This window comes from Enhydra lutris, unplaced genomic scaffold (genome assembly GCF_002288905.1).
Source record: "Enhydra lutris kenyoni isolate GAN:26980312 unplaced genomic scaffold, ASM228890v2 scaffoldscaffold69, whole genome shotgun sequence".
NCBI lineage: Eukaryota > Metazoa > Chordata > Mammalia > Carnivora > Mustelidae > Enhydra > Enhydra lutris.
In genome coordinates, this window is record NW_019154153.1 from 9,071,792 (window position 1) to 9,093,157 (window position 21,366).

The 21,366-nt window shown below is 41.1% G+C and overlaps 1 protein-coding gene across 2 annotated transcripts in view; it reads left to right on the forward strand.

Annotated features, from left to right (window-relative positions):
* Positions 1-21,366, forward strand: part of LOC111159743 (chromosome unknown C12orf56 homolog) — a 94,236-nt gene that overhangs the window by 37,514 nt on the left and 35,356 nt on the right. The window contains exons 3-4 of one of the 2 annotated variants that reach the window (XM_022522324.1): positions 5,411-5,483; positions 17,310-17,715. In XM_022522324.1, the coding sequence (XP_022378032.1) occupies positions 5,411-5,483; positions 17,310-17,715 (479 nt within the window). The remainder of the gene's footprint in view (positions 1-5,410; positions 5,484-17,309; positions 17,716-21,366) is intronic. The other variant, XM_022522325.1, reaches the window with a different exon arrangement.

A 21,366-nucleotide genomic window follows, 5' to 3' on the forward strand; every position in this document is an offset into this window, starting at 1 on the left:
GTCCTGGGATCGAGCCCCACATCAGGCTTTCTGCTCGGCGGGGAGCCTGCTTCCCCCTCTCTCTCTGCCTGCCTCTCTGCCTACTTGTGATCTCTCTCTGTCAAATAAATAAATAAAATCTTTAAAAAAATAAATAAATTGTACTTTTTATGTGTAGATGAAAGGGGATGGTTATTAAACTCTAAATGAACAATGCTGACAGGAGCAGAGCGGCTGTGGTGAACTGTATTAGCTGCTAATGCTCTAGAATGAATTGACTGATTAGCCCCTTAGTTTCAAGTACATTCTTTTTTTTTTTTTTTTAAGATTCTATTTATTTATTCATGAGAGACAGAGAGAGAGGCAGAGGGAGAGGGAGAAGCAGGCACCCTGCAGAGCAGAAAGGGGGACTCAGGACCCTGGGACCATGACCCGAGCTGAAGGCGGACACCCAACGACTGAGCCATCCAGGCACCCTCAAGTACATTCTTGGACAGCAATGTCCAACAGAACTTTCTGCAATGATGGAGCTGTTCTGTATGTAGTCTAATTACATCTAGTACAGTGGCCAACAGCCACCTGTGACCACTGTGCAATTAAGATGTGACTAGTGCTACTAACTGAATTCTAATTTAATGTTAATTTTAATGACCACAGGTGTCTAGTAGCTATAGAATCAGTCACTGCAGTTCTAGATGCATAGAAAAGACTTTAATGGCCTTGGTGGTGTCTTTTGAAACACTGGCATAACATGAAGTAGACTAATCCCCAAAATAGAGTGAAACATCATAATTTGATGACACATACACTGAACCAGGTTTTATACAAATATAAGATTTTATTTTATACCTAAAACCTACATATTTTTTAAAATGATTGAGGTGGAAGAAAATGAAAACAAGGGGCTGATGAGTCTCTAGGTTTAGTGGATAATTTTTACATAGGCTTGGCAGTCTTCCCCATAGGAATAGGGTTTTGACAAATATAATCGGATCTCTTGCAGTTAAGAAAGCATTGCATTTTTTTGGTAGTGTCCTTTCTAAAAATGTGCCTCAGCTGATCAGCACTACTGAACATGTCGCCAGGCATCCACCGTGCTAAATGGGAGAAGGACTTCATATCTAAGCTACTGAAGAAGACTGTGAGGTGCTCTGTGCACCCTAGAGAACGTAGTGGCAGAAAACGCTGTCATCTGCTATCTGTAATCAGGCTCTCTTTTCATTATGGCCTTACACCTGCCAGACTCTGGCCACTGGCACCTAGGGGACCAGCCCTTCCAGCCGATGTAGAAACAGAGATCAAGCTGTACTTCATTTTTCAGTGGACAGCAGAGATGATCCTAAGATCCTAAGATCATCAACGGTAACACCGTTGTTACCAATGAAACGTAAAGCTAACATAGAGAGGGGCAGGGACGCTGACCCTAAAGTTGTTTTTTGTCATAACCTTTGATGGCCTCACACACAAAAAAGAAAGTTCAAGGTTGGTGAACCTGAATGAAATCAGGTTGAAGAGACAGTTAAGGCTGACTGTTTAGGTAATACCAGCTTCCTAATAGAAAAGACTCAGTGATTTCTTCTCCCCTCCCAGCAAGCCCGCAGTGCTGTGCTCCATTTCCTTCCAGCTCTTCTCCAAAATGCCTGAGGTGTTGCTGTATACCCAGGACCCTGTGGTTCACGTTCCCGACAGTCCATAATATGTGGTCCTGAGGCAAGAGGCTCAAACCTGCTGACTTCTGTGCCACAAATGCTAATACGTTCTACTTAATTCCAGCAACGATCAAAGGCATTATTTATATCACAATTAGTGCCCACATTTGTGAAAAGCCTACTATTAGAAGTCTCTATGATGACCAGGGTCTTAAACTTATGTAGTTAGCAGAAGTTTTTCACTTTCAAGTAGAAAAAACTCATTCTGCCTAACTTAATGCCAAAGAGAATTTATTGAAGGATTTTGAGTCTTTTAGGGAATCAAGAGGAAACAGAAGAAACCCAATAGTGGAAGACCAGAAACCCGGGGGCCTGTTCCTGGGCCTGAACAGCCTGTGAGGGACTTTCTTCTCAATATGGCCAGTTGCAAAGACTCCCAGCTCTGCCTGTCATGTCCAGATGTCACAATCCTAGAGGGAGACATTGATCAGCCCAACTTGGGTCGGAGCCCACCCCCAGACCACTCAGCTACAGCTTGGATAGGGATGGATCCAGATTTTGTGGGGACTAAAAACTCATACAATTTGCAGAGCCTTCCTTAAGAAAAAGAGTCAAGACACCAAATACAATTGATCTGGAAATGTTGGGGTTCAGAGCAAATGGTCAAGAAAGAATTCTTGAAATATCTTCAGCGCAAAAAGCTGGGGTTTTTTTGTTTGTTTGTTTGTTTGCTTTGTTTTAAACATGGGGACAGGACCTGATGGCAGAAAGAATTGCACGGGGTTGTGATGGGTAACTGATTACATACTTTCAAGTTGGGAGGGTTTAGGGATAGCGTAAGTCTCTAAGGAATTTTGGAAACAAGTTTTCCAGGAACTTGAGGGGGCTAGCTGTCGTTAGGAAAAAGTCATTTATTGCTGTCTAGTCAAACCTTAGTCATGAGACCCTTCAGATGTATATCAGTGGGTCATATACTTGGAGGATGATTGGTGCCATATATCTCGGAGGGTAGAAATAAAAGAAGTTTCCAAAGGAATTTTTATATGTTAAAGAAGACTTATAGGATCCTGGGGGCAGTTGGGCTAAGATTGCCTTTTGCCCTTAACAAAGTATATTAACATTGAGACAGCTGAATCCCTAGAGGAATGTCACTCTACCTGTTTCAAGGACTTGTCAATGGGCTGTAAGTAGCAAGAAAATTTAATTTTTTCTTTTGCCTTTGTTTCCCACATCATAACAACTGCAGTACTTCCAAGAAATACAGGCAGAAGAAATCACAAACATGTTCCTCTATGGACAAGAGGAAGTGAGACAGAAGGAAAACTGAAGTGGAAAGGACCTGTGATCTTGAATGATTGTGGCTAAAATGTCTTCCCTTTACGTATTTAATAAAAACATTTGGCCAGGGGCGCCTGGGTGGCTCAGTGGGTTAAGCCTCTGCCTTCGGCTCAGGTCGTGATCTCAGGGTCATGGGATCGAGCCCCACATCAGGCTCTCTGCTCAGCAAGAAGCCTGCTTCCCTCCCCTCTCTCTGCCTGCCTCTCTGCCTGCTTGTGATCTCTGTCTGTCAAATAAATAAATAAAATCTTAAAAAAAAAAACACAAAAAAACCATACATTTGGCCATGCACACACATTGTTAAGGCCTCTCCTAAGACTTTGGAAGGAACTCGTGCAAGTGAGGGGCACTAGAGCTGAATTATCATTAATTTCATTGGAAAGAGCAGTTTTTGTTTTGTTTTGATTTTAATAAAGATGGGGCACCCATACTGTAGAAGAGGCCAGTCCCTTAAAGAAGGGAAGGTGCTGGGAAGACAAAAAGTCAGAAGACCACTCTAGCTTAGTCCTTCCATTAGTCACGGCATAGCTGTGGTTTCCCACTTTCGTGTGTGTGTGTGTGTGTGTGTGTGTGTTTAAGGATTTTATTTTTAAGTAATCTCTATACCCAACATGGGGCTCAAACTCACACTTCTGAGATCAAAAGTCACATGCTCTACCCCTGAGCCAGCCAAGCGCCCCTCAGTTTCCCACTTATCAGGTTTTCGGCCTCACATCCCCAGGTGATCTCCAAATCTCATGAAATATGCCAGACTTCAAGGGGGCTGTGTTGACCTCATCTGTCTAGATCAGAGCCAGCCAGAAAACCGCCCACAGCCTCCAGCTATCTTTTTATAGAATCCCCTCCAGCATCACCTTTGGCTCACTTTGGTAAAAGGGTTCTTTCTTCTAAGCATGGAGGTGCTTTGGGATCCTCTCAGAACCACGGGAGTGAAAGAGAATTTTGTAGAGCAGTTCAAAAGGAAAGGGGTCAAACACAGTGCAAACACACTTACGATTTTGATTTCATTTTATGTAAATTTTGACTTAAAAATAAACGGAAAAAATTAAAAGAGAGGAAGGAGTAAAGGGAAGCAAGCAAGTCAAGAAAGGAAGCTGCGGACAGAGCCAGGGAAATCCCCAGAAGGCGTTCTCTGTGGGAGCAGGGCTTTCTCTCTTTCTCTCCCTGGCTCTTTGTTTGGCCTGTGCATCCCCTAACTCCAACCCTTCCGCAGGGATGCAGAGATGGTGACAGGGAACACGGAGTTTCCACTGGAGCTTAGAATGTGAGGACCATACTGACATCTTGCAGTAGCCTACAGAAATGTAAATTTGGTTCTCATGCAGAACACTTCTCAGATACTATTATTGTTTGTCCCTCCAAACAAACTACACACATAATTGGGAGGACACGACAGTGTTCTTGATGTTATGATTGGCTCTTTGATTTTCACTTTAAATTAAACTAAGGTATATTGTATAACTACTCTACCAGGCACCACACAAGTCCTTTTTATGCACATTATCTTATTTTCACTCACAGAATTATCATCTTCCTTTTTGTAAATTAAGATACTGAGTCCAGTGGGGCACCTGGGTGGCTTAGTGGGTTAAGCCTCCGCCTTCGGCTCAGGTCATGATCTCAGGGTCCTGGGATCAAGCCCCACATCAGGCTCTCTGCTCGGTGGGGAGCCTGCTTCCCCCTCTCTCTCTGCCTGCCTCTCTGCCTACTTGTGATCTCTGTCTGTCAAATAAGTAAATAAATAAATCTTAAAAAAAAAATATACTGAGTCCAGAGTGAAAAGGTAACTGGAAAGTCTTGCAAACTACAAAGTAACTTTTTACAAGAATCTGAAGTTAAGCACATGTTTTCCTTTTTTTTTTTTTAATTTATTTATTTGACAGAGATCACAAGTAGGCCGAGAGGCAGGCAGAGAGAGAGGGGGAAGCAGGCTCCCCGCTGAGCAGAGAGCCTGACGAGGGGCTCGATCCCAGAACCCTGAGATCATGACCTGAGCCAAAGGCAGAGACTTAACCCACTGAGCCACCCAGGTGCCCCTTAAGCACATGTTTTAACATCAAAGCCAAAATTCCTTTTGTCCCATCATGCTGCCCAGTTTATACTTTGGGACTTGCAAGGTTTTTGTTTTGTTTTGTTTTGTTTTTGGAGGAGGTTGGGGAGGGACAGAGGGAGAGGGAGAGAGAATCTTAACCAGGTTCCCCACCTGCACCGACCTGATGTGGGGCTTGATCTTACCACCCTGAGATCACAACCTGAGGTGAAATCAAGAGTTTGATGCTTAATCAACCGAGCCACCCAGATGCCCCAGGACTTGCAAGTTTTTGCGAGGATTTATGAACAGTCATCAAATCAGTATGTGTAATTATAATTTCTAAACAAACTCAATCAAATTATGTAATAAATTATCAAATGACTTATTTATCCTTTTTTTTTTTTTTTTTTAGTCAAAGAAGAGATTAATGGCTCTGTCTTTTGGAGAGGCAAAGAGCCCAGAAATTTGAATGAATCCTCTCTCAGGTGAGATTTTGTTTGGAGTATGTTTTTAACTTGCTGACCAAAACTTATCTTTTTGCTCATTTTAATGTTTTTTCTCTACTAATGGTTTTGGACTGAGTTTTGTTTATTTCATATATATAATAATGAAGAAGATAGTTTGGGAGTTCTTCTAAATTCAAATCCAGTTAGTTTAAATAGTGAAATATAATATTTCTCATATCAATGGAATGTATAGATTTCACAATGTATCTAAATAACTAAAGTTAAATTAAAAAAAAAAATTACTAAGCTCTTGTTCTGTGTAGGGCACTATGTTAGGCCCTGTAAAAAAACAAACAAAAAAGAAGATGAGTAAGGCATAGTTCCTGTCCTTGGGAAGCTGATTCTAACTAGAATATGTGACATTTGCCCAAACGTAGATAATACAGAATACACATGCTAAGTGTCATCAGTGAGTTTGAGCGAATTGCCAAAGAGCTTTGAAGAGGGGAAAGGTTATATTCAGTTTTGGGGGGGAAGTCAAGATGTCAGAGTGACAGTTGAAGAAAAAATAGTGCACATGGAGATGGAGATATTGCAGCTGGAAGTGATAATAAAATCTAAGAGGCAGGAAAAAAATGGAGCATGTATCAGGAAAGGGAAGCAGTCTGCAGTGATACAGAAATACAACAGGGGGGGGCGCCTGGCTGGCTCCAGCAGCAAAGCATGCAACTCTGGATTTCAGTTGTGAGTTCAAGCCCATTTTGGGCACTGGGCTTACATAAAATAAAATAAAATAAAAAGTAAAAAAAAAAATTAAAATAGAACACGAATACCATGAATAAGGTTAGAAAGTAAAACTAGGCCCATAATTGAGAGAATCTTAAAGTCCAGGTCAAGACTTTGTATGTCCTTTCTTAGGTTGTAAGGAAACTATTGATAAAATAACTAGTTGTGCTTCAAATGGACTGAAGCAAGGAGAAACCAGATTGGTGGGAAGTAATGACAATCTGCATTGGTCTAGTGGCAAAGGGAGTAAAGAAAAAGGGATGATGGGGCACCCGGGTGGCTCAGTGGGTTAAGCCTCTGCCTTTGGCTCAGGTCATGATCTCAGGGTCCTGGGATCGAGCCCCGCATCAGGCTCTCCACTCAGCAGGGAGTCTGCTTCCCCCGCTCCTTCTGCCTGCCTCTCTGCCTACTTGGGATCGATCTCTGTCAAACAAACAAATATTTTAAAAAAAAAGAAAAAAAGAAAAAGGGATGGACGGAGAGATATTTCAGAAGCAAACTCTGCAAGACTGGCAACTGAACACGAGAGAGATGGGAGAGAAACCACTGTAGTTTCAAGCTGAGGTTACTGCAAGGGGTTGCCTTTCAGAGAAATAAGGATGGCAGGAGGGGTGCAAACCCAAGGCTGGTTTAGACAGGTTAAGACTGAGGTCCTAGGGTGCCTGGGTGGCTCAGTTGGTTGAGCCTCTGCCTTTGGCTCAGGTCATGATCTCAGGGTCCTGGTGTCGAAGCCCACATCGGGCTCCTTGCTGAGTGGGGAGCCCGTTTCTCCCCTACCTGCCATTCCCCCTGCTTGTGCTTGCTCTCTCCCCTTCTCTCTTTAAAAAAAAAAAAAAAGACTGAGGTATTAGTAGGCCTCAGGTGGTGCGGATCAGTTCATTGAGCAATTAACCTTTCAGTCTGGTAGGCAGGAGAGAAGTCTGGGTGTAAACTTAAAAAGGAGTTTCCTGGGGTTCCCGGCTGGCTCAGTCAGTAGAACATGCAGCACTTGATCTTGGGGTCATGACTTCAAGCTCCAGGTGGGGCATAGAGGTTATTTTAAAGAAAAAAAATTTAAAAATCAATAAATAAGTGTAGCCTGGGTGGCTCAGCCGGTTAAGCATCTGCCTTCAGCTCAGGTCATGGTCTCAGGCTCCTGGGATTGAGTCCTGCATTGGGCTCCCTGCTCAGCCAGAGCCTGCTTCTCCCTCTCCCTCTGCTGCTCCCCCTGCTTGTGGGCTCTCTCTCTCTCTGTCAAATAAATAAATAAAATCTTTAAAAAAAAAACCCTAAAAAATTAAAAAAAAAAATGATCTGTGTGTTCCTGTCAGTGTTCACAAGGGTTCAGAGGTTCTGATTATAATTGCAGCTGTAACATCAGGAAACTTAACTGGCTAAAACAGGATTGAGCAGTAAGTGTTCTATTTTGCATTGCAAACTGTAGCTCAGAAAGCACTCTGAGACCCCTTTGTAATGCTGGGCATGGGGGAGGGACCACCAGCCTGCACCACTGAATTCCCTCACCAGGGTTTCTCAGCAGGGTGCTATTGGCATTCTGTGTGGGAGCACTTATTGTCATGAAACAACTCCCGCCCATTGTGGGACCAAAGCGTCCCTGGCTCTTGTCCACGAAATTCCTGTAACACTCCTCATTTTATTAGGCAATGAAAAACCCACCAGCACACATTTCCACCAAACCGCCCCTGCTAATTCCATCTGTCAACACAAGTTTCCTTGCATTTCCCGGGGCCCGGTGCTCTCTCTCCCCTCTCTCTGCAATCCTCTCTCACCTTTCCTAGTAGTATCCCTTGCTCTCCCTATGAAAGTCTGTGCTTCAAATCTTAGGAACACCACAGTGTGATAACGTAATGATATGAATTTAAAACTGTTCCCGCTTTAGTGGGATTTCCATTTTAATAGGAAACCAAGCCAGAAGCTCAAGGAAAGAAGCTCTTCGTAGAATTTTGTCTTGTTGAGGTAAAACTGACATACAGTAGGGATGTCTGGGTGGCTCAGTTGGTGAAGCATCTGCCTTAGGCTCAGGTCATGATCCCAGGGCCCTCGATCAAGCCCCACATTGGGCTCCTTGCTCAGCAGGGACCCTGCTCCTCCCTCTTCTTCTGCCCATCCCTGTGTTCTCTCTCTTTCTCAAATAAATAAAATCTTAAAAAACAAAACAAAAACAGACACACAGTAAACTGCAATAAAACATACAGTTTGATACATTTTCTCCGATGTGTACCCCCACGAAAGCATCACCATTATCAACATCTCTCCCTCCCTGCATTATGTCCTAGAAATTTTTTTAAGACAGTAAGCTGGGGCAGTTGCTAGGTCTCACCTTGTTTGTTTCCCACCTCTTGGAGATGATTGTCTTATGTTGTCCAACGCCTGGTGTCTTAAAAGCTGTTTTTATTTTTTTTTATGTACGTTTTCCCAGTTTTTGTTTTTTTCAGGTTAGAGTACATATTTAGTCCCTATTACTTCATCCTGGCCTGAATCAGAAAAAAAAAAAAATTAGTAGAAATTTAATCTCTGCACTAGTATATATGGAGGAGGATTTGGATTGGTTTCAAATCCTTCCTGGAGCCAGTGATAGTTCCAGAATTTTCATAAAAGAGATTCCATTAAAAAGGGCAGCAAAGGCGGAGTGGTGGTGATTAGGAAACTCTTTTCCCTTTGGTAGGCACAGACCAGCTGTTTTGTGCGGTATATGTATTTTTTTTTTAAGATTTTTTAATTTATTTGACAGAGAGCACCAGTAGGCAGAGAGGCAGGCAGAGAGAGAGAGGGGGAAGCAGGCTCCCCGCCAAGGCAGAGAGCCCAATTCGGGACTCAATCCCAGGACCCTGGGATCATGACCTGAGCCGAAGGCAGTGGCTTAACCTACTGAGCCACCCAGGCACCCAGTATATGCATTTCTTTTTGGTGGCTTGCTAATGGTGGGAAACTACTGAAGACCTGACGGAATGAGGGGCAGAAAGCCAGCCCACTCTCCCCTTAGCCTCTGCCTTTGGGAGCCTGCTGTTTGAGGCCAATTCAATTCACTGGCTCCAGTTCTAGACTACCATAATGAGGGCCCTGTGACGCGCAGAAGGACCCCAACTATGCCTATGCATAGGATAGCTATTCTGCCTTTTACAAGACAATAGAACCATACATTTTTGGGAAACTTTCTCAACAAAGTTAAATATCCCAAACAAGGTTAGTAAGAGTTAGTTAGTTAGTCTGTTCAATAGCAGAGCTCATTTCACCAAGCTGCTGGAGGTTAGATTGTCTACAGGGCCTGAACCTGCTTGTCAGGAAGCCAAAATCTGGGATGCTCATTGTTGCTTCCTAAAGAGTCATTCCTGCTTTGAGATGAGAACACAGGCTTGGCCATGTGAGGATGTGAGGAGACAGCCCAAAGCAGGGTTTGGGGATAAAGGTCAGCTGGAATAACACCACAAATCCAGACATTTTTCAAGTCTGGCCTTGTGCCAGAATCTCTCAAGGGTTCATAAAGTTCAGACTTCTGGGCTTCAGACTACTGAATCCTAAGCTTTGGGGCTGGGACTCAACAGTCATTTTTGGTAGCTCCCTAGATGATACTGTTAGCTAGCTACCAAGGTTCAGGAAATCCTGGGTTAAGTAGTCAATCGACTCCCGGATTATTGAGATTCCTGAGTTTTACAACCATAATGTATCTATAATCCATCAACTGCTCTCTGTTTTCACAGTCCTCTAGGTAAGCAACTGTCCTCTCTCACCTGGGTTTGCTTCTCCACTCTTGGTCTCTGCTGCGGTTGGAATGTTTATGTCCCTCCCAAATTCCTATGCTAAAATCTGAACCCCCAAAGTTGACAGTAATGGGAGGTGAGCCTTTGAGTGGTGCTTTAATCTTGTGGGTGGAGGCTTCATGACATGAGATTAGTGCTCTTCGAGAAAAGGCTCCAAAGAGCTGACTAGCTCCTTCCACGGTGAAAAGGCACAGCAGGAAGGAACCGACTGGGAACAAGGAAGAGGGTCCTCACCATAAGGCGACCACACCAAGCACCCCGATCTTGGACTTTACAGCCTCCCAAACTGGGAGCAGTACATTTTCTGTTTTTTTATAAGCCACCCAGTCTGTGGCCAGACTGCTTTGATAACAGTGCAAACAAGCTACCATCCTGCCTCTCCTGAATCCGTTACTCACCTTAAAGCCAAAGTGATTGGCATTTTCCAAATGACCCGCCCCCCTTTTTGTTTTGCTTAAAACCTTTCAGCAGTATCCCATTGCCCCCAAAATAAAACTTTTTACACATCTAGACAGCCCTGCAAGACCTGGTCTTTGCTTCTGTCTCCAGCTTCATCTCCAGTCCTTTTACCCCATGCTCACCACACAGGCTGGGGCACCTCCCCCTTCTTCCACTGCGGGGCCTTTCCACTTCCTTTCTCCTCTTAACACTGCCTTTTCACATGGCTCACTCCTTCTCATCTTTCAGGTCTTAGCTTGAATGCCCACATTTCAGACGGTCTTGCCTAATCACCTGTCCGAAGCATTCGACCCTCCAACAGATGCACACAGGTGCTCTAAGAGTGCTCTGTTTATGTCATAGACCCGTCATAAATGTAACATAGAGTTATTACGTGTCTATACCTTAATTCCTGTTTCCCACTAGAATGTAAGCCTTGTGAGAGCAGGGGCCTGGACATTCTTGCACACGGATATATTTCTAGTGCTTGGCCTAGTGCCTGGCACATCATAGCTGGTTCGTATTTGTTGAATGACTCATCATGTTCTTTACAACCTAGCCTGGCTTTTATTATATAGGTTTGGAGAAGCATGATTTTATCTAAATCCATGAAATAATAAAGCATGTCTTAAAGGGGTTGATGCATTCCATTGTTGCCCTAAGTGCTGTGACTTCTTAGTTCTGGGAGGAAGGGTCTCTGTTGTCTGTTGTCACAGGACACTAAGTAAATTGCCAACGTGGCCTTCGTAACTAGAAGTAGTGAGGGAAAGGCGATCCCACTAACAGCCATCCGCATGCTCTCAGACTCAATATCCTTCATTTCACATTTTGGCATATTGATGTCCCAGGTTTTCTAGACCACTCTGATACTCTCCTTGTTTTCTTCCAATTTAGAAAAATAAAAGAGGTTTCTAATTAATGTTATGTAATGCAGTAGTTGTTTTAGGTTATCGTGGAGGTCAGAACTGTTAGAAGTAGCAATTATCCAGCTTAGATTAAAAGGGGAATTTACTGGAATAACTGGGACCACTCAGGTAATTCAACACTCATTCAACAGACGTATAGAGGAATAGACATAAATACAGACACAAATGTAGATCTACCTACCTACTTGTTTAATCTGGCACACTTTAATTGCTGGGTTCTGTGTTCAATTTTAGATTTTCAATAGTGGGCGAAATCAGCAAAGGGTAGAAGCCAAACAATAGAATGCAGGAACGGTAAGAATGAGGCATAGCAGGAACTGGAGACTTGAATGGGCATAGGACTTTGTACCCTCTGATGTTGGTAGATCAGCCTCATTTTGTCTCAGGGAATACCATGTCTTTCATGGGGCAACAAACAAAGTTACCAGCTATCTTAAATTCACATTACAGCTCCCACCACCAGACAAAGGCTACCTCACACACTTTCTTGCATCAAATTTTAAAATCCTTGGAGGGTCTCTGATGCCCTAGCTTGAAAAATATCCACCCCAGCCAAGAGGTCAGAGATGTTTTAAAAACACGGCAGCTTCTGGGCGTTTCATGTGTGGAGGGAAGGAGTAGTTTCCAAATCAAGGGGATGAGGGGGAGCCAGGTCTACTCTCCATCCCACAGCTTTCTAACATGATCATCTCCATAATTAAACACCTGAGTCAAAAGCGTAAACAAAAGGCAGGCTAGGATAGAAAACAGTAATTAGAAGACCAAAGAATGTTATCATATACAGAGCTTTGAAACACCTCTGAGGTGTAAAGTTTTAGGCCTAATTATGAGAAGCTGCAGGTTATAAGAAGGATGCAGTTATCTTGGGACATCAGACTTACATAAGTATGATTCCTTTTCAGGGTAATAGTAAACAGCAGGTCTTTTAACACCTGAGGGATGGAAAACAGACTAGTGATCTCTGATGACGAGACTCAGTATTTAGGTTTCTCTAGCTTTAATGTACTTCTTCACCAGTGGATGGCTCCATTTTACAGGAGAAAACCCAACTAGATTATTTCAAGTAGAAATAAAGTATTGTGACCTACTTAAAAGTTCCCTAGAGCTGCAGGGGGGAAAAAGACTGCCTACTGCTTGTGAGTGCAAAGAAACAGACAGACAGGCTGAGATCAATAGAACGCTTTTACAGCATCAGTGCAGAGGAAGATTTATATAAATTTAATTGAGTTCACCTTGAATAATCCATGAAAAGAAATAGCGACAATGCTTCAGTCTCAGACCAGGTCTTGTCAGGCCCATACACATGAGAGTGGATTCTGATCTGAGTTTACATCGATGTGTATAGTCTCTACTGATATTTGGCTAGTGAAAATTTAAAAGTAGATTTTCTAAGCATCATGCATGGCAAGGGGAAGGATATGAGCTTTTGGAGACACTGATCTGTTTAATAAATGGAAGTAGGGCTGACAGTCCTAATGGAATGAGAATGTGCTATGGTTAATCGTACACCATTAGCAAACTAGAAGGAAGGGGAGAAACCAAGAACGTGAATCTTATTCTCTAAGGAGCTGCACTTCTTGACAGGAAATAGAAAAGGGGAGCTGTGCTCTCTCTCTCCACGTAGTACATAAGCATTAAGGCTCTGCAGTCACACTGACTGACTCTGAAACCCGACTGCCTTGGGCTTATCCTCCCCACACTTTACTCTTCAGGGGGAGGCTAGAGCTCATGACAGCTCCTTTCTCAGAGGGGTGATATGTGAGGGCGCGATCATGCACGTGTAAAGTACTTACACTACGTGTGACACTTAGTACTTATTAAAAGTTAATTTTTCTGTTATTGCTGATTATCAGTAAGTCAGCCACTGAGCAATCATTTATTTGGCATCTTCAGACTAGTGATCTCTGTCAAGCCTTGGAAATGGAATAATTTTCCTCTTTTCTATTCTAATAACATTACTGTATTTAAACAATAAAAATGCTATTGTGCAATAATTTGGCACAAGTTACCATCTGTATTAATTTTTTTTAATATTAATTTTCTAAGAATTTCTTCCGAAATAGTTGCTATTGTTCTCTTAGAAGACCAGTCCTGTGTTTATGTAAATATACCATATGTGTAAGTACAGGGACCTGGAACGTTTCGAAGCTCAAGAGACAGGATTCAAGGCCTCTAAAAACTATTTTTATAATACATCTTTACATCCTCATCATTCTCAAAACTGGCTCTGAAAACATGACACAGCTATATTCTTGTGTACATAACTTGCTCATAGTTTATCATTATTAGTATCCTTTGCTCAGTTACATTTATAAAAATATAAAAATACATACTGAGCATCGGGGTAGAATCAATATGGGTTCTTCTCCCACATTACTCTCTTCCTCTTCCCTCCTCCTTTCCTCCCTTCATGGACCTGTCTGAAAATTCCCATGGGATCGATACTCAGAAGTGCTTCGTTCATTCTATCAATGAATCTGCTTGTTGATTTTAGACATTATCTTCTCCCATTTTGTCAGCTATCTCTTAGCTTTGTGTCGTATCTTTTACTGAACAGAATTTTAATTTTGATGTAATAAAATTAATTAAGGTTTTGATTCTGGTCAAGATAGAGTAAGTGTACTTCACGCCATCTCTCCCCCTGAATGCAAGTAAAAATCTTGAATAGAATGCATACAGCAGTTGACTGCCTTTAATTTTATTTCTCCTTAGTACTTAAACAGGATTCAGAGTTAAAAGCAGCTATAGATTTTTCTGTAAAATATATTTTATCTGAGTCACATGTATTTTGACATGTACTGCCATTCAGTTCTTAGTATCTCTGAGTTTCCTTTATTATTTTCAGCAAGTTGATTATGATGTGTCTGGTGAGTAATTCTTTGAGTTTATCTTTTGGGGATTTACTGAGTTTCTTGAATCTGTAAGTTTATGTCTTTTGCCACATTTGGAGACTTTTTGGCCATGACTCCTCGAATATTTTTTTCTGTACCATGCTTTTCCTCCTTTCTTTCTGGGACTCTGAAGACATGAATTTTAGACCTTTCATATTGCCTGACAGTCACCCAAAATTCTGTTCCTGTTTTTCTTCAATCTTTACTCTCTATGTTATTCAGATCAGAGAACGTCTATTCATCTATCTTCAAAATCAACTCTTTCTCTGTCATTTCTATACTGTTTAATGAGCCCATTCAGTGAAATTTTTTTTAAGATTTTATTTATTTATTTGTCAGACAGAGGGAGAGCACAAGCAGAGAGGGCAGCACGCAGAGGGAGAACAGGCTCCCTGCTGAGCAAGAAGCCCAATGTGGGACCCCATCCCAGGACTCTAGGATCATGACCTGAGTTTCAGCTCAGATGCTTAACCATCAGATGCAGATGCTTAACCAACTGGGCCACCCAGGCACCTCTTCATAGGGGAATTTTTTATTCAAGAAATCTTGAGATCTAGGTCTGCATAGGACTTCTTATAGAAGAATCATTGTTCTTGTTTCTTATTTTTAGCATATTAATCTGACCATCTATTTCAATGTGATAGGTTTCTAGCTGTGAAAACTAAACTCTCCATTTCATATTCTTTTAACTTCTTTCTTATCCTTTTCAAGAATTTCTTAAATCAAATACCCATCTTTTCTAATTTACCATTTTTCTTTATTTCTTCATAGAGTATCAATATGCTAGCATGTGTGTACTTCCTATTCTTAGCTGAACTTGAGACTAACAGGTTTTTGTGAAGTGGTTCCATTTTTCCTGTTGCTTTTTGGACTGTGACCCAACATTTTCAGTCTCAAGGAGTTTATCTGTATTTGATGCAGAGGGAAAAGGGGGAAAAAGTCATTTGTGCATACTTTTGATTTTGGAGTTCTCTTTCCTACTCTCATCTCTTCCTTTAATGTGGCTGGGCTCTCCCTGGAGATACACAGTCAGCTCACTAGGAGAACTCTTGACATTTAGCAACTTAGCTCTATAAATATGAAGCTGACATGTGTGCAAATTCAAGGCTCTAGAATTCATGCTTAGTAACAAACTACTCTTTAATCAGACTAGTAAAGATGGGCATTACTGAATTTCAAATGAAGAATACAGTTTAGTTGTATGAGTTGGCTTGCTTAACTGGTGAAGCTATAATTTCCATGGTAGTTTCATTTACGCTGCCAAAAAGGTAATCCTTTTTAGAAATCCTTTTTATCCCTCCAAAATAATAGATCTTTCACATAACCGAATAAGTAACAGTCACTTTAAGTGAGATTTTCTGTAACCTCCTGAAACTATTTTTTGCTGGGCTTTTATATGAAACATAGATTGTGCCTGAAATGAACATTTTAACATAATTTTATAACATTTTGTAGCACAACCTACATACTGGTTATTTAACGCTCTTCAATTTCCATAGAGAAAATTTTAGAATATATTATCTGAAGGAATAAAGAGAAATTACCTCTTTAAAAAGAGAACTGGAGTACGTATCATCCATGTCTGAGCTGGAGATATTCATTTACCTGAAAATCCTTACTGTGAGCATCTTCTATTCTTAGACACTTGGATAATACTGTTACATAATACTGTTGCATAATACTAGAATCCTACGGAAAAACAGGGTAAGGTAAGAAAATTACTGAGCAGCATTCGGGGGTGGTGGGTTAAATGGGAATTTGTTCAGTTGTGTGTTTAAAATCTGGCCATGCCATGTGCTGATCCCAGGGCAAGAAGGATGCAGGAAGGAAGCTATTGCTCATGCTCTTAAACAGATCGCATGCTGGGACCACAAAGCCAGTGTGCATATCCTTAAGCCTGAGGGTTTGGCAAGGGGGGGCTGTTTAAGGGGATGGAATTTGGACAAACAAACTGAGGTGGCTACTTTATAGGTGTGTGTGTACACGCGTGTGTGCGTGTGTCCATGCACATGCACCTGCAATACTGGGGGCAGGGGGAGCTGAGGGCTGGAACTCAACACAGTTCATAAAACTGTATAGAGAATGAATGGATTTTATACATGCTTAAAATTAATTTAAGGACTAAGAAAAACAAAGTGGCTTTCCACTTTCAAGAAGGTTCCAATCTTCTAAGAGGACAACATATTTTACTCTAAAATGATAAACCAGTAATACAAGGCAATATAGGATAGTACACCTCCAGAGTGCTTCCAGTGTTACAAACACATTGCATATATTTTCTTATTTAATCTTCACAGAAGCTTTTTGAGATTGGTGCTATTATTGGTTCCTGTTTTAAAATTAGGAGATTGAAGCAAGCTGAGGTCAACCACAGTCACAAAACCACTGAGTGGCAGAGCCAGGATTGGACCTTGGATGTCATCATGACCCTACAACTTCTTAGCCTCTCCCACTTGCTTCCTCACGTAGCAGACTTAGAGAAATGGTCATGGCAAGGTGGAGAGCAAGGAAAATGAGGGTAGAACACAGGACTGATTCTGAAAAATGTGCTGATGCTTTTGGAATGACACTGGAAAATCAGAGGACTATTAGCAAGACACGAATTCAAGAAAACACCATTTAAAAAAAAATCTCAATTCCTAACTCCATATGAGTAGTTTTTTCTTTACAGGATCCATTTGAAATGCACAATGAAAGAAGAGTCAGGTTTCAAAAGCAGAATAAAAAGTGCTTTCAAAAAAAAAAGTGCTTTCATTGGAAATCCTGGGGTTCTGTGAAGGATAGGCACAATCCTTTAGATATAGAAAGTGCTTTAAATGACATTGGGTACAGTTTTATTTCTGAAAGCAGGAAAGTATAATGAAGAATTGTACTATACCTCCAACCAGGTCAGTAGGTAAGCAACTGAGATTAAATCACTCCCTTCTCTTAATAAGTCTTCTTTTTATTTGAAAACATTAATTTACCTTCAGAGTCTTAAATTGCTGCAATTGGGCCACTGGATTCTCTTTGTTCCTTACTGTTAAATTGTGAATATTATGTTTAATACTAAATTCTACCTGACAGGTACCACCAAGAGAGTAGAACACCATCCAAGGACTCTACATTCTGTCCTTCAGACCTCAAGAATCTGTCTTCTCATAGCCAAAGTGCCCTTCGACCCTTACCGACCCCCTCCAGGAGGAGCTGTCAGTCCACATCAGCTTCTGGAAAGGCTGTCAGCAGGCCATCTTGCACAACCAACACAAAAGAACCCAAGGGACTTCCAGATCACAAAGGTTCTCTAAGTGAAATCCCTTTCAAGTGCAATGGGAACGGAAATGAGTTTCACTTAGGAAATTCCTCCCTGGCCTCCCCTTTACAGAACAACCCAAACCTAGAGAAAAAGGCATCAGAACTTCATTTGTACATTATTTCCACAACCTCATCAATATTTCTGCACTTAAAAAGTTCATGGAACAATTATATTATAGTAAGTGTGCTCATAAGTTAACTTTGACTGGAGTAGTGTTTTTTGTTTGTTTGTTTTTAAAGATTAATTTATTTATTTTAGAGAGAGTGTAAGCAAGGGGGATGGTGGGGTGGGGGGCAGAAGGAAGAAGAGAATTCAGCTGGGAGCCTGTCCTCAGCAAGATCCCCCATGACCTCACCCAAAACCCAAGAGTGGCCACTTAATCAATTGTGCCTGCCAGGCGCCCCTGGCTCGAGTATTTTTTAAGCAAACACGCCTTTCCTGCTTCCCAAAATGTCCATTTTGGAAATTTACCCTTGGAATTTAATAATATGAAAGATAAACACACTGGACAATTAAGGATTTGACTGTATTCAGGCTAGCGCAAGAAGGAAAATGCTCATTAATGAGGAGTGCCTTAAAAAAAAGGGAGATGGACCAGGGGTTTTACAGAGATGGGTTGATAAGGGTCTCCTGGGAATCCTGGAGAAGGTCTTGAAATATTTGTGAGCAGGGTGGTCTTTTTCAGTTGGCTGGGGTGATTTCTCAGCCATTTCTGCTTTCAGAGAGCGTAGAGCCCACAAAAAGTTCAACATTATCAATGTGTCTCTGTATTTTTTTTAATTTTATTCATTTATTTGTCAGAGAGAGATCACAAGTAGGCAGAGAGAGAGGAAGGGAAAGAGGCCCCCTGCTAAGCAGAGAGCCCGATGTGGGGCTTGATCCCAGGACCCTGAGATCATGACCTGAGCCGAAGGCAGAGGCTTAACCCACCGAGCCACCCAGGCACCCTGTCTCTGTATTTCTTAGCTGCACTATTGAAAAAGTAGGTTAATGGGAGTCACTGTTACAGGAGCAGGTAATTTTATAGAGATTATCTAGTCTAAGTACCTTATTTTATAAATGAGAAAACTGAATATTTTAGGTGACTTACTCAAGATTATAGAGTGGGTTTAATGAGAGTCAGAACTCTCATTAAGGGACCTTTTTCTTATATAACAGGATCAGTTTAAAAATAAGTAATTTATTACACCTGAATAACATGATCCTTTTCAATTATCTTCAAAGATACATAATTTTTATTATTGATCTGCCAACATAATAATATTAAGGAAATACGAAAGGCTCTTTTCCTTCAGAAGCAGCTAGGGAAGCAGGAGGTTTTATGAATGACTAAAAACTGAAAGATTTCAGGGCAACTCAAGTTTTGTCTCATAGCACAGTTCAGAATGGTTCATGTTTAAATGTCAAATGTTCAAAATTCCTCCTTAAATTTTTATTTTTAAAGATTTTATTTATTTTTTATTATATATATATACATATATATATTTATTTAATTATTTGACAGAGAGACAGACACTGAGAGAAAGAACACAAGCAGGGGGTGCAGGAGAGGGAGAAACAGGCTTCCGGCTGAGCAGGGAGCCTGATGCGGGGATCAATCCCAGGACCCTGGACCACGACCTGAGCCTAAGGCAGACGCTTAATGACTGAGCCACCAAGGTGCCCCTGTTATTATTATTATTTTTTAAGATTTTACTTATTTATTTGACAGAGAGACTACAAGTAGGCAGAGCAGAAGCAGGCTCTCCGTTGAGCAGGGAGCCCAGTGCGGAACTGGAGCCCAGTGCGGAACTCGATCCCAGGACCCTGGGATCATGACCTGAGCTGAAGGCAGATGCTCAGCTGACTGAGCCACCCAGGCGCCCCTAAAGATTTTATTTTTAAGTAATCTCTACACCCAACGTGGGGCTTGAATTTACAACCCCAAGATCAAGAGCCACATGTTCCACCAACTGAGCCAGCCAGGGGCTCCTAAATTTTTAAACAGTACTTTCCAAATTAAGAATGTAAACAAATCACAGATAGAGGGTAAACCCTGGCCTATTGAAAGGAGGCCACATATGTTCTAATAGGAAAACCAAAACGTAATCTATCTAAATATTTCAAAATGACTGTTTATGTTTCCCTGACTTGACTAACTCCTTGTCTTAGTACTACTTTTTACTTTTTATTTATTTTATTATTACTATTATTATTTTTTAATAAGATGGTTAAGGTTTATTAGTGTAATGATAGTGAATCAAAAGATTAACATTTATTTTCATTTATTAAAAAAATTTTTTTAAAATTCAAACTTTAGGTATTTAACATACAGTATTGGTTTCTGGAGTAGAATTCAGTGATTCATCCCTTACATACAACACTCAGGGCTCAACTACTTTTTAACTCTGCTGCAGAGGCATGGCTGGGGCAAGTCAGATAGGCAAACTCCTAGCCCTCTTGATAATAAAATCAGTAACAATAACTGACATGTATTAACAGGTAGGATCTGCTTTGATGCTTTCTGTACATTAACTCATTTAATCTGCACAACAACCCTGGGAGTAGGACTGTTATTCTCGTTTTGTAGATGAGGAAATTAAGGCACTGAGAAATTTAATAATATATGCAAGTTTGCACAACTTGCATGGAGCTGAGATTTGAACTTAAGTAGTCTGATTTTTTCCACTGAAATAAGTGTGGGTGGAAGGGGGTTATCTTTGAATTGTAGATACTATCATTAAAAAACAATGTTCTGGGCCGCCCTGGTGGCTCAGAGTTGGTTAAGCATCCGACTCTTGATTTTGGCTCAGGTCATGATCTCAGGGTCATGAGATCACGCTCCGCCTCTGGCTCTGCACCGGGCGTGGTGTCTGCTTAAGATTCTCTCTCTCCCTTTCCCTCTGCCATTTCCCCCTTTCAAAAATAATAATGTTCTATCCCTTGAAAGATGGAAAATGGGTAAGCAAATATTTCACACATAAGTGATAAATCAAGTTAGCATTTATTCTAGTAAGAATAAGGTATTAATTCAATATAAACATTTAAAAAGTTGTGACTTTTTTGTGACACTGTTTAATTCTTTCATCATGTTGATGACTTTGGTTATTCTTGGTGATGCCTTCATAAGTTTTAGGAAATTAAAAAAATATATCATCCCCTAAATCGGTCAGAATTATCTTGGCTAACTGATCTCTTGTGTTTTGAGATCCAGAATGATCATTCACGTTGAGGTAGGGGAATGCTACCAGGGAAAAATGAATGGGCATTTTAACTCTCTTATAGGTAAACCTAAACCATCCAGTGAGAAATTAGCACTCATTCTGATTTTAAGGGTTTCCAAAGAGCTGAGTCTCCTTCGGTAACCCATTTTATCTGTAACTTTCACCAACAATAATTACATCGGAGTTCTTTAGCATCTCAAATTCTACAAAAACAATATAGAGCAATTATTTGCCCTTCATATGTTGTGAAGACAGGTGCTAGAAAGCTAAATAGCTAAGGAGTACCCCCAAATTAAGATTCTAGATTTAAAGTAAATGTAAACATTTTTTTTAAAAGTAGGCTAATGTGGGGCTTGACCTCACAACCCTGAGATCCAGACCAGAGCTGAGAGCAAGAGTTGGTTGCTTAACTGACTGAGCCACCCAGGCACCCCCATAAACACAAACATTTAGAGAGGAAAAATAAGATGGAATTTTTTTTAACTGAAAGCAATGATAAAAGGAGGGGGAACAGGGGCACCTGGCTGGTTCAGTTAGTAGAGCATGCAACTCTTGATCTTGAGTCATTTGAGACTCATGCTGGGTGTAGAGCTTACTTTAAAAAACAAAAATGGGGTGCCTATGT